The sequence below is a fragment of the Chiloscyllium plagiosum genome, unplaced genomic scaffold (assembly GCF_037043375.1).
Source record: "Chiloscyllium plagiosum isolate Xiang-an unplaced genomic scaffold, Cpla_swu_hap1 HiC_scaffold_13, whole genome shotgun sequence".
Lineage (NCBI taxonomy): Eukaryota > Metazoa > Chordata > Chondrichthyes > Orectolobiformes > Hemiscylliidae > Chiloscyllium > Chiloscyllium plagiosum.
Window position 1 is genome coordinate 43,973,763 of NW_028270151.1, and position 14,492 is coordinate 43,988,254.

The 14,492-nt window shown below is 38.6% G+C and overlaps 1 protein-coding gene across 1 annotated transcript in view; it reads left to right on the plus strand.

Annotated features, from left to right (window-relative positions):
* The first annotated feature begins 220 nt into the window (after nt 1-220).
* LOC122556378 (putative cation-transporting ATPase 13A4) overlaps nt 221-14,492 on the plus strand; it is a 103,079-nt gene continuing 88,807 nt past the window's right edge. Inside the window, exons 1-2 of the mRNA XM_087993959.1 lie at nt 221-227; nt 10,531-10,637. Coding sequence (XP_087850085.1) covers nt 221-227; nt 10,531-10,637 — 114 coding nt within the window. The remainder of the gene's footprint in view (nt 228-10,530; nt 10,638-14,492) is intronic.

Sequence of the window (14,492 nt, forward strand, 5' to 3'; positions counted from 1 at the left end):
ATATTAGGCTGTCAGATGAGTAGGGGGTAGTGTGCCAGGTGTAAATGATGTTAGATGAGTCAGGTGCCAGTTGGGAAAAGAACAGGGTTAGGATGCCAGAAGAGATCGGGTGTGAACTGACGGTGAGGTAGTGACCAGGGTTAGGGTTCTAATTGTTAGGATGCTAGAGTACTGATTAGATAGGTTGTCAGCTAATAAGAAAATAAGCTAACTGGGTAGGATGCAAGGTGAGTATGGGATAGGGTGCCAAGAGTGTGATGCCAGATGAATGGGGGTGGGGGGAGTTGCTAGCTCGTTAGTGTGGCACTTGGATATGGGGTAGTGTGCCAAGTGGGTAGGATACAATGTGGCAAGGGATGTGATGCAGTGTTTAGAATAGGTTGGAGTGGCTAGGAGAAATTAAGTCTGGGAGGAGACAGGGTGAACAGGGTCAGGTGTAGGGTCTCCCATTGGTGGAGCTGTTGGGTCAGATTCAGAGGTGGGGGGATCGGGATGGGTTGGATCTAGCAACAGGGGGATCGGGTTCGGTTAGGTCCAGCAGGGGGAGTGGGGTTGTTTGGTTCAGCAAGTAGTGTCGTACACAAGGTAAGTGAGGAATGTGAGTGGTTGGGTCATGGTCTGAAACAAATAAATGGTCTGGCAATTGAGAGGTCAGCATAAACTCCAGTAGTATTTTTAGAATTCATTGATGTGATGTGGTCATCGCTGGCTAGGCCAGCATTCATTGCCCATCCCTAATTGAAAGTCAACCATATTGCTGTGGCTGTGGAGTTACATGTTGGCCAGACCAGGTGAGGATGGCAAATTTCCTTCTTGACTTAGCAAGCCAGATGAGTTTTTATGACAATCAACAATGGTTTCATAGTCATCAGTCGATTCTTAATTCCAGATTTAAAAAAAAATGGAATTACAAAAACCACCCTCACGATAGGATTCAAATCCAGATCCTCAGAGTCTCTGGATTAAAAGACTAATGATAATACCATTAGGTTATTGCCTCCCCTTAGTTGTGAAAGACAGTTGGAATTGAGATTTTATTGTACATTTAGTTTTTCTATGGTGAAGTGTAAGAATATTTTGCGAGTGAGAGTCAAAGTTATAATTATCTTAGTTAAACACCAAGGAATTACATTGACAGGAGCTTAATTTATGTAGTGTAATGCAAATGAATAGTTCTGCTAATGATGATGTAACTTTGACATCATCAGTTAACTGCTGTTGAGTCTGGGAAGGGAGGTATGGAAGAATTGTACTACAAAAGATTATATAGGACATGCACTGGAGAGCCGTAAAATCAATATTCTATAAATTAGTATGTATAAAAGAGCTTATTGGAACTCTTGAGAGCTAGATTCTAATTACCATTAGAGAAGGTTGAGCCAGAGGTGCAGCAAACCCAGAGTAAACACATTCTAGCTAAGTGGACCAGCCTCAAGAGTATAGAACAGTGTAGTCTGGTATTCTGCATTCAAAGCTTATGGTTTCTATTTACAGAATGTTTGCATCAAGTGCCTGAAAATTAAATCTCTGGAACAGAGGATCAGCTACAACAGTGTTCAAATTCAAAGCAATTTACCTTGTGATAATCACAGTATAGTTACAAAGATGCAATGTTTTGTTCATTACAGAACAATGTTTTCATCCACAGTTTTCCACGTTACATCAGTAACAGCAGAGGAGTGATATAGTCACTTATGTGAGCACTGATAGTAAGTATCTAAAAAATATCTTCTAATAATAACTGGATCAAAATCAGAAACAGACGCTGGGTTTTTTATTATTATTATTTGCTTCTCAGCGCAGAAATATTGATGTCAGATATAGTCCCCAAACCATGCCCCTTCTAAGGTCAGCCAGCTCAAGACAGGTCAGGAATCAAAATTATCTTTAATTTATCAGGTAATCTTGTACCGCATTTTCTCCAAGTCTTTGAAAATCTATTATTCATTGTCCTGAGTCATGTTATCTATGCAGTCAACCCTGTATTATTTCTGACATTTTAACAGAGAAATTGAGGGACAAACAGTACTTGGGCACACACTGTACATTACTATTTCAGTTTAGTCACAGATGAAAGAGTGTATGAAGTTTTTGTTTGGGGTTGTTATCATCAGCTGTGGCCTTGTTATTTCTGTAAATATTGGTCTTACTCCAAGTCCAAATCAAATGCATGTTTGTCATTCATTGATATTAACCTCCCAATGAAAACCAAAATGTTTACTAAATCTTCATAGAATGTTTTCAATCCCAAACCTGAAGATTATCTCATGGGCCACCATTATGGTCACCTAACTGACATAAGGAAGGTGAACGAACGAGAATTAAAATTTGAATTCATTTGTGTTATTAGATATGTTTACAATCAAGACTTTTATCTCCTGTTTTTGGAACCAATCAAGTGTCTGGTTGATAGGGTAAAGGTTGTAGAAGAGTGTAGTGCATTTTCATTGTGGATTCATTTAGACTCAACTTCCAGCTTCTTTTTAATGATGCAACATTCTACTATAATTTCTGAAGCTCTCCAAAAACATGATTTTCTGGGAATTATCACTACTCTTGCAACTCTCCAGCTTCTTGACTTTCTAATCTCAGTGCATCATTCACCATTACTACTTTACTCCAATCCAGGTCAATTGTGGCATTTGGAGAAATTCAATTATAAAAAGTTCTCTTTCAGAAACACCTAATATTAGCTCCTGACCCTTGTAATTTACCTTTTTGACAGCACGAAACCTGACATGCAGAGCTCAGCAGCCAGAGCTTTGGCTGATATCCTTTCCTAACTCAGGGTGTTGGTTCTCTTTAACTCCAGTCTTAACTATTCCAATGTTTCTTTGGCCAGCCGATCAAATACCATCCTTTAAACTTCAAGGTATCCAAAATCCTACTGTCTCTGTCCTGACTCACAACAAATTCCACTTGCTTATCATCCCCATTGGATTCTGTTCGGTACTGATTCAGATTTTAAATACTAAATATTGTGTTTAAATCACTCAATTCCTTTGCAGAACATTATTTGCAGATTCATAAATACTTTAGGCACTAAATATGCATTAATTACTGGAACAATTGTACATACATTTTATGTACAATCCTACCTTAACATATCAAATAAAATCAGTATTCAGTACATCTACTTCATGCAAATTAAATGACCAAGTTATGCCATCTATTGTAACCTAACAGCAGGGATAGCTGTCATTGCCACTGTGTGCAGAATTCCCCTCACTTAATGTGGCACAAGTAATGATGAGAATGAAAAAATGGAAAAATATTTTCTTGATTTCCCCCGCAAGCCTTAAATGATATTAGAATCTCATCATTGAGCAGCAAGTACCTTATTTCCATGCATTAAAGCTCCACTATGCCACTTCCAAATCTTCTGTTGCCTTCCATGATCTTTCATATACATGAGTTGGTATTAACTTTACCAGATTATCATGTTTGCTTTCAGAGCAACTCATATACCATAATAAGGTTAGCCCTTGAATGTTTTAGTTTGGAACTCCGGGATACCCATATCTTGCAATTCCCAACAAGTCGCTTTGCTTTCAGGGACAAACAAGCACATAAATCTGGAAGGATGAAACTTATGCCTCTTAGCTTGCTTTCTTAACACTCACTCATTTATACTTACTCAAAGATTGCCCTGCATCTATATACAGCACATTGCTTTTTTAATAGACACACTTTTTTAATGCACACTCACTGACTTTAGTTTAGACTTACAGTTTGCTGGACAATGTGTATCTTGCATTATTTTCCATGCAGAGAGTCTTTAGTGCTCAGCAACAAGCTGCTCATCATAGAGGGAGAAGCAGGTAGGTTGTGATGGTGGAGATCATTGAACAATCAATCATTCAGACATGTCACTTTACAGCATCATGTCACAATTGCAGCGTATCTGGCAATTTACATGGCATGCTCTTCAAGCAAATGACCATGTGTGAAAGTCAAAGGGGAACAGTATTTAGTGAGGTGAAAGGGGCTACAGTCAGTCAAGGGATTTGTCTTATTCCATTCCAGAGGGTTTTCCAGGCACTTGGTCCTACTGGAGTCCAGAGTTCAATATCCTTGCAGACCACCAGGTCAAATGTAAGCAGTCCAGGTGTTAGACATAGGTCAGTTGCAGTGCTGTGGAGATATCCATTCAGGGGATGATCTATTTTTACCCATGATGAGGCAAAGGGAAGGCCATGTCAAACAACATAACAATCACAAAACCCTTTTATCAAAAATGTGAAAATTCAGCTGAATGTTTTAACGCATGTAGACATTTGGCTGGAAGGCCAGTTCATTTTCACATCCAGTAAGTGACGAAGCTACGTTTGACCTGCAGGGAAATTGTTTCCAGAAGAAGAGCAGAACACCAAATAGAAAAGCTTTTTATCTGTCGCAGATTTCTCAAACCCAGGAAAACCTGATAGCCTCAAAAACCTGTAATGACAGCACCAAAGCAGAAGTGAATGAAAAGAATGTCTATTCTATTATTGTGTCTGCAATTACTTACCAAGAAATGTTATCTTAAACATTAATGCCCAATATCCACGGTGTCCACGTTTTTGCAACACCAAGTGTTGTTACAATGATATCCAATAAAGAAATGAGGCAGTTAGTTTGATATTTTAAAGTTGTTTACATTACTTGGCCTTCCCTGAAAAATGTCATATTCTGAGCAGCTGAACAGTAATATCAAAGAGTTGTTTCCCCATAAAAAGTTGCCACAATTTCCCTCTATATGTAGCAAGTGGACAAGACTCACTGTGACATCACAAATTCAGAAAATAATCTCTACTTAACTTTCAAGAATAAATTAAAATAAAACACATCACAGTTTCCAAGAAAATTACTTTGAAAGTTGTTTTGCAAAGATTTTGGAGGAAATGTGTATCCCTTATTCACACAAAATTCCAAGTCCCACTCATCTGCCATAATAATGTCACCTTTGAGTCATTGCAGACATGTTAATAAACACACGTATCACTTACACACACTTAGTAGCTGGTGGCAGGAGAAATGGAGACCAACTCCATTTAATTATGGCAGAGGCCCAACAGCAATCTCCTGGTCGTGGCAAAAACTCTTGTGACTAGGGTGGTACGAGATTATACAACAGCATGTCATTTGTGGAGCCACTGACACCCATTATCTCAGAGGCCATTACAATGTAATGATGGTTCAGTGACTAATTATGGCTTTCCCATACCCTTGGAAGAGCATCTAGACCTCCTTTTGGGGACTGGGGCATCCCTTGCTTTCGGGCACTCTACCAGATTAAGAGAACCAGCATCATAGAGTCATAGAGATGTACAGCATGGAAACAGACCATTCGGTCTAACCCATCCATGCCGACCAGATATCCCAACCCAATCTAGTCCCACTTGCCAGCACCATATCCCTCCAAACCCTCCTTATTCATATACCCATCCAGATGCCTTTTAAATGTTGCAATTGTACCAGCCTCACTACTTCCTCTGGCAGCTCATTCCATACATGTACCACCCTCTGCGTGAAAATTTTGCCCTTTAGGTCCCTTTTATATCGTTCCCCTCTCACCCTAAACCTATGCCCTCTAGTTCTAGATTCTCCGACCCCCGGGAAAAGACTTTGTCTATTTATCCTATCCATGCCCCACATAATTTTGTAAACCTCTATAAGGTCACCCCTCAGCCTCCTACGCTCCAGGGAAAACAGCCCCAGCCTATTCAGCCTCTCCCTATAGCTCAAATCCTCCAACCCTGGCAACATCCTTGTAAATCTTTTCTGAACCCTTTCAAATTTCACAACATCTTTCCGATAGGAAGGAGACCAGAATTGCATGCAATTTTCCAACAGTGGCCTAACCAATGTCCTGTACAGCCACAACATGACCTCGCAACTCCTGTACTCAATACTCTGACCAATAAAGGAAAGCATACGAAACGCCTTCTTCACTATCCTATCTACCTGCTAGGTTCATAGCTCCACTTTCAAGGAGCTATGAACCTGCACTCCAAGTTCTCTTTGTTCAACAACACTCCTTAGGACCTTACCATTAAGTGTATAAGTCCTGCTAAGATTTGCTTTCCCAAAATGCAGCACCTCGCATTTATCTAAATTAAACTCCATCTGCCACTTCTCAGCCCAGTGGTCCATCTGATCAAGATCCTGTTGTAATCTGAGGTAACCTTCTTCGCTGTCCAATACACCTCCAATTTTGGTGTCATCTGCAAACTTACTAACTGTGCCTCTTATACTCACATCCAAATGATTTACATAAATGACAAAAAGTTGTGGACCCAGCATCGAATCTTGTGGCACTCCATTGGCCACAGGCCTCCAGTCTGAAAAACAACCCTCCACCACCACACTCTGTCTTCTACCTTTGAGCCTGTTGTGTATCCACATGGCTAGTTCTAACCTTGCTAATCAGTCTCCCATGGGTAACCTTGTCGATCGCCTTACTGAAGTCCATACAGATCACATACACCACTCTGTCCTCATCCATCCTCTTTGTTACTTCCTCAAAAAACTCAATCAAGTTTGTGAGTCATGATTTTGCATGCACAAAGCCATGTTGACAATCCCTAATCAGTCCTTGCATTTCCAAATACATGTACATCCTGTCCCTCAGGATTCCCTCTAACAACTTGCCCACCACCAACATCAGGTTCACTGGTCTATAGTTCTCTGGCTTGTCCTTACTACCCTTCTGAAAGAGTGGCACCACGTTAGCCAACCTCCAGTCTTCTGGCACCTCACCTGTGACTATCGATGATACAAATATCTCAGCAAGAGGCCCAGCAATCACTTCTCTAGCTTCCCACAGAGTTCTCAGGTACACCTGATCAGGTCCTGAGGATTGATCCACCTTTATTCGTTTCAAGACATCCAGCACTTCTTTCTCTGTAATATGGACATTTTGCAAGGTGTCACCATCTATTTCTCTACAGTCTATATCCATATCCTTTTCCACAGTAAATACTGATGCAAAATACTCATTTAGTATCTCCCCCATTTTCTGTGGCTCCACAAAAAGGCTGCCTTGCTGATCTTTGAGGCGTCCTATTCTCTCCCTAGTTACCTTTTTGTCCTTAATGAATTTGTAAAACCCTTTCGATTCTCCTTAATTCTATTTGCCAAAGCTACTTCATGTCTCCTTTCTCCCTCCTGATTTCCCTCTTAAGTATACTCCTACTGCCTTTATACTCTTCTACGTTCTCCCCGTGTCTGCGTGGGTTTCCTCCGGGTGCTCCGGTTTCCTCCCACAGTCCAAAGATGTGCAAGTTAGGTGAATTAGCCATGCTAAATTGCCCGTAGTGTTAGGTAAGGGGTAAATGTAGGGGTATGGGTGGGTGGCGGGTTGGTGTGGACTTGTTGGGCCGAAGGGCCTGTTTCCACACTGTAATGTAATCTAATCTAAGAATTCACTCGATCTATCCTGTTTATACCTTACATATGCTTCTGTCTTTTTCTTAACAAAACCTTCAATTTCTTTAGTCATCCAGCATTCCCTATACCTACCAGCCTTTCCTTTCACCCTAACAGGAATATACTGTCTCTGGATTCTCGTTATCTCGTTTCTGAAGGCTTCCCATTTTCCAGCTGTCCCTTTACCTGTGAACATCTGCCCCCAATCAGCTTTTGAAAGTTTTGGCCTAATACTCTCAAAATTGGCCTTTGTCCAATTTAGAACTTCAACTTTTCGATCTGGTCTATCCTTTTCCATCACTACTTTAAATCTAATAGAATTATGGACTCTGGCCCCAAAGTGCTCCCCCACTGACACATCTCGTCACCTGCCCTGCCTCATTTCCCAAGAGTAGGTCAAGTTTTGCACCTCCTCTAGTAGGTACATCCACATACTGAATCAGAAAATTTTATTGTACACACTTAACGAATTCCTCTCCATCTAAACCCTTAACACTATGGCAATCCCAGTGTACATTTGGAAAGTTAAAATCCCCTCCCATCACCACCCTATTATTCTTACAGATAGCTGCGATCTCCATTCAAGTTTGTTTCTCAATTTCCCTCTGACTATTAGGGGATCTATAATACAATCCCAATAAAGGGATCATCCCTTTCTTATTTCTCAGTTCCATCCATTTCCAGGAATATCCTCCCTCAGTACAGCTGTAATGCTTATCAAAAATGCCACTCTCCCTCCTCTCTTGCCTTCCTGTAGCATTTGTGTCCTGGAACTTTAAGCTACCAGTCCTGTCCATCCCTGAGCCATGTTTGTGTAATTGCTATGATATCCCATGGAGTGGGATAGCTGCTAAAAACTATCCTTTGCCTTGACTCTGATTCCCTTCTCCTCCTCTGCTGTGACTCACAACCCGCAATTCCAATCCCACCCCTCCCTGATATTTTGTTTGGGATCCCAGATGATCTAGAGTCACTGGTAGGTGCATCACTGACAACTGTCACCATATCCATTAGAATTGGTGGCCTAAGATGTTAGCCTGTAATTGACAGGAGCACTCACCACTGGGCACGTTAATTGCAGAGAAGAGTGAACTGCAGCCAGATAAGTATCTGAAAGATACATGATACTACTGGGCCTCCACCACAAAACTGATCAGGGTTCCTTGATAGAATCTACATCTCTAAGTGTCTTTTGCAGTCTGGGTTACTAAAGGATCGATTTTATATCTTCGTTTTCAGAGCACAGCCAACAAAAATGTTTCAAAGAAATGTCAAAACTCATATTTCAGTGTGAATGACCAATGTCTAAGCAATTGAACAACCTTGGGGCAGGACATTTGTGTCAATGTTCCAAAATTGGCTGTGAATGTTTTAGTTCTATTCATAAAATTTTGCTTATTTTCAACTACCTTAGTAAAAAGCCAAAATAGTTATTGTTACGGGTAATTAACATAAGCAGAGTATCAGCTATTACTCAATTGTGGAGCAGTATTTCACAGCATTCAGCAGGGTGTCTTCAGCAAAACATTGACAATGACGGGAACACTCAGTCAACAGATTGTGAGTGGATTACCATAAATCTCAGAAGGAATAGATGATATTGTCAAGAAATTTTAAAATTAAGCTATCATACCTAATTCTGCCAAAGGTCCAGTTCTGGGAAAAGGTCATCAACTTAAAATATTAACTGTTTCTCTCCAAAGGTGCTGCATGACTTGTTGAATATTTCAAGCATTTCCTATCTTTTGTTCTACTTTTCCATGAAACACATTTTGATTTTATATAAGGGTCAATGTTAAGTATGTAATCAATACATTTTGAAATGCTAAACCTGATCTGACCTGCTTTCCTGAAATAATCAGTGGCCACCAATGGATAAAATAATGAACAATGTTATCCACCATTCTAGCATGTTGAACTTATAGTATGGTCATTTGCACTAAATCTCTGTTGGTATTTATCTTTCTTTAATTGAACTTCATCATCATTCCATAACCATGATATTTGCACATGCTTTTACTTGAAGAACAAGTAAACTTGATTATGACATAAATGTTGAAGACTATGCAAGCACTCAGCTGTCAGGCACCTTCTGTGGATCAGGGAAAGATGGATTAACCTTTTATCCAGTATCTTTTGGTGTATAAAGCAGTTCGTACCTAAAAGAGACAAAAATAGAAATTTCTGGAAAAGCTCAGCAGGTCTGTCAGGATCTGTGGAGACAAATCAGAGTTAAGGTTTTAGATCAAGTGACCCTTCCTCAGAAAGGGAAAATACCTAAAAAGATTAACTGACATGAAGAGATAAACTTTGCCCACAAGGATACAAAGAATCATTCCTGATGTGTCGCTGCCCTGTGTTCAAATTCAGTTTCAGTTTTGTGCTGAGACTATGTAGTTAACAGTAATGTGTACTCACTCTTTGGACAAGCCTAAAATCTTACAAGAGACTGTCATGTAAGTTAGAAGTAATTAAACCGTCTATTAAGTACAATGCACTAACTCTATGGTTTATGAGAAGATCTTCCTTCTGCCAAAAAGGGTATCCTTCCCCATTTCATACACGTAATTTAGACTAACACTATTAAGAAGAACTGGGGGAAGTGAATTTGTCACAACAGAAACCATGTTAGGAGAGCAAGTCTTTGAAAATATATCTTGCTGACAGTTGTGTGGATTTCATCATTTGTCCCATCTTCATCAGATGATCGTTTTGTCGGATAACCACATCTGCAAGCAAATTTTAAATGATTAAATTAGGCTTTAAAAAGTGCTTGAAACAAATAGTAGAGTGAAATCCAAAGTTTTGAATATGAATAGTTGTTGTTTCAGGTGTACAGCTGAAACCTGATGAACCTCTCATGCGTCCATTATATACAATGGCACTCATATCACTGAATTTTCTCAACATGTTGTCACCAAAATATTGCTTTTCAAAAGCTAGAAAGATTAAGCAAATGCTATTCTGGCTGGAACTATTCCAAAATTCAGCTCAAATGTTCATGCATAAATTAAAAGGCATATGCAAACTAAGGAGGCGTGGATAGGAAGTAGCTCCTTCCATAAATTCATTACAATGCTTTCAGGTATGCAAGTGCTTATTGGAATTCGTTTCACACAGTGCTCAGCAAGTACGTGCATGAAGAACAACTGCAGTTACTTCTAATGGAAGAAAATATTCTGAATGGTCACCATGCTTTGCTTAATCCAGGAGAGGAAAGTGAACAGGTAAATACATTATTGTCTCCTTTGAGACTGTTATGTTTAACTTTGATATAATTCGGAGATAACATTTGCAATCATATGTTTTCAGCAACTGTATTGTGGAATATTCTTATTAAAAATACATGCAATCCTCTTAATGGTTGTTGTGGAAACTTGGATATTTTGTTTGATTCTAAAGCTGTTAAAGCTTATGAGTGTTCTGAGTTAGAGGATAAATTATAGAGATCGTACTTCTAAATTTGAAAGCACAGATGCTATCTGTTCTGTACATTGTGCTGCGTGAGACAAGAGAAATTCTCCCGAAATATTATTTTTCAAGTCAATTACAGATTTTTCTCCCAGATGAAGCAACGATATAAAAGAAGGATAAAAGTTTTAAAAAACCTAAACAGAACAAAATGATGCTTTTAGGATGAAAATATCTGTTAGCTGGCTCACTGTGTCCTGTATTGAGGAAGCAAACAGCCCAGGATATTCCCAGTTCACAATATTATAAAGACTGTAATGTTTAACTTTTAACTTTTTTTAATGCTATATTAAGAGTGACTGTAATGTTTAACTTGTAACTTGGTTCCTTATTTATTTCTACTTTATTCTTAAGTTTTTGTACCTAGGTACTTGTACCGAAGATGGCACCATATATGACGACATTAAAAAGTTTTCACTGTACTACTGTACTTTTGTACTTCAGTACACATGACTGTAAAGTCTAAATCTAAATCTATATTTTTAGTAGATTTAAGCCAAAGCAATAGTAAATGCTAGAAATTGCCTCAGCATCCTCAGAGCTGAAGGATAAGGAATTATCAAGTGGCTGCATCCTGACTGCTGCGCACTTAGCCTTTTGAAAAGTTCATATGTGCAGATATTTGATAAGGACGATAATATATACAATCAGGATTTGTTGTGCTATACTCCCAACATCCTTCTTTTCATCATATTGCCTTCAAATGTCAACATCCATGCATGAAGAAGAAACTTGAAGTAGAACTAAAAGAGCTAATGCAGTTAGTAAAATATTTAAAAACTATTACTCACATCTACTCAACATGTACCTGAATACTCCACATTTACTGTGATAACCTTAATAGATGTATAACCAGCTATAAATATAACTAATCTATTTGGCTGTACTGGTAGCTGTTCTACATCAGCAATGCCATTTAGAATTGAAATCAGAATGTATTTGCTGTTTCAAATGCATGAGAAAGGAGAGAAAAAGAATTGATTTTATTTCTATCTGATGAATTGTGTGCAATAAAGCAATCATGCAAAGTCAGTACATTGTTAAAAATAACGGCTGTGGTTTTCTGTTGTAAAATTAATATTTTATTTAAATCCAACTTTGATAAATCAATCAAAGAAAAGTTAAAAACATATATTTCAAATTTTAATTAACTTGAACTAGAGTCTTCCTTAATCTATTCCATACTCAGGCATGTTTTCCCTGTGAAATTTTAGTCCATTTTAATTTTTATGAATTGTTTTTGTACCATGGGTCATCTATATTGAATCAAATACTTATATATAGATATTTGAATGTTCCCTTGTATTTGTAAGCAAGTGATGACAATACCACAACATTCTGCCAGCTAGGTACTGTGAGCTTGAAGGCTTGTTTTTCAAAACCATTTGAATCTTGAGAAGAGAATAATATTTTCATTTCAGTTAAAGTGATATAAGTAAGTAGCATTTCAAATCCGGAGAAGTTGAGACGATAATTTAAAATGCAAGTTGTTTAACATTTCCAAAAAGATTTGTTATTATTAAAAAGGTTTAGGGATCAGTGTCCGACAAAAATGCATTCCACTTTAGATGTAGGAGCAGAAGTGAGCCATTCAGCCCCTTGAGTCTGCTGAGTCATTCAATGATATCAGGACTGATTTGCAAATCCTCAACTCCACTTTCCTGCTTTTACTCCATAACCCTCAATTCCCTTACTGATTAGAAACCTATCTATCTCTACCTTGAATGTTCTTAATCACCCAACATCAACAGCGCTCTGTGGTAAACAATTTCATAGATTTATGACCTTCAGACAACAACATTCCTCCTCATCTTTGTTTTAAACATGCGACATGTACTTGAAGAGTCTGAGATTACGCGCTCTGGTCCTAGACGTCTCACAAGGGGAAACAACATTTCCACATCCAACTTGTCAAGTTCCCTAAGAATCTTGTATGTTTCAATAAGGTTGTTTCTCATTCTTCTATATTCCAACAAGTACAGGCTTAACCTACTCAACATCTCCTCATAATGCAGTCCTTCCATACCTCATATTGGCCTATTCAGCCTCCTCTTGACTGCTCCAATACCAGGGGATCTTACTTATATCATTTGGATCTGTTAGAAGTATTCTCATTGTATTATCTAGGCTGATATCCCAGACCAATTATAACAATGGTGTGTGGAGATATTATTTTTTCAATGAAACATTAAAACATGTATTAAAGATGGTATTACCTTACTTATAAGAGCAGGGAATTTCCTAACCAACAAATGCAATGCTTCATGGTTTGACATAATGGTGTGGGCGTGGATGGGGGTTGCTGGCCATTTGAATGTGTTGTTACCATTTGCGATGCAATAATACGAGGAGAGCCAAATTTCTATGTGCTTGTAAATTCAAGATCGGCTTATTCAAATACGAATGACTCACCAACAGCACAACTCTCCTGTTGAGACGAAATAGATGGGAGGTTGCTGGTTGCTAATGAATCCACAATTCATAAGTTTTCAAATTTAGGATGGCTGCAATTCTTCAAGCAATAGGACATAAGCAGTAGGTGGCTTCTCTTCTTGAGTTCTTATCAAAATACTCAACTGCTTTGATTTATTAGAAAATTATTCCTTTGGTATATCTCAATACCTTTCCATGGCTTCTATTTCCCATTCTAATGATCAACCAATCACAGGAAAAACATTATAGAAGGAAGTAAGACCAGAATTTCTTAAATGCTGTCTCACAGATCCTCTGAGAAGGAGAAAGATGATTTGCTGAATTCGCAAGGATGGAGGAAATTTAAATCAGTCATTAAAACCTTGCAAAATGTGGTGGTAAAAATGCTGAGTATTAGCCTCTCACTTCTTGACCATGTTAAGCAAGGTAAAAGGACTGGATCACCACCACCTTTTAACTTTGACAACATTAATCCTCTCTACCAATTTGCTCAATTACAATGACACACCTTAACTCATTTGTTTAATTGCCCATGAACTGTTCCACTTGGACCTGATGTTTGGATCTTTTCTCATAAGCCTTTCTTCCATGCTGCCCTTTATAGCACTAATCTCTTCAGCTACCGTGTCATTTTTGTACTTGGTATTCTGATTGTATCATATGCTATATCAATGACATTATTCTGACATTGTACTTATGGCAATATTTTACCAGGGCTCAGCTATCTGAGCCAAGGAACATTTAAGTTTAAAAACCAAAAGAACTGCAGATGCTGCAAATCAGAGACAAAAATAGAAATTGCTGGAGAAACTCAGCAGGTCTGGCAGCATCTATGGAGAGAAATCAGAGTTAACGTTTCAGTTTGAATGATCTTTCCACTTCCTCTGTTCTGAGGAAAGGTCACTTGACCCAAAATGTTAATTCTGATTTCTCTCCACAGATGCTGCCAGACCTGCTAAGCTTGTTCTTGCAATTTTTAAGAACACTTTAGTTTCCTGCATTTGTCACACATAAGCAGCCTCAAAAAAACCTTTTCTTGCAAAAGGGAGAGACTGAATAGGCTTAGGCTCTTTTCCTGAAGCATTGGAGGCTGAGGGGTGACCTTATATAGGTTTATAAAATCGTGAGGGGTGTGGATTGGGTAAATCACCAAAGTCTTTTTCCCAGAGTAAGAGAGT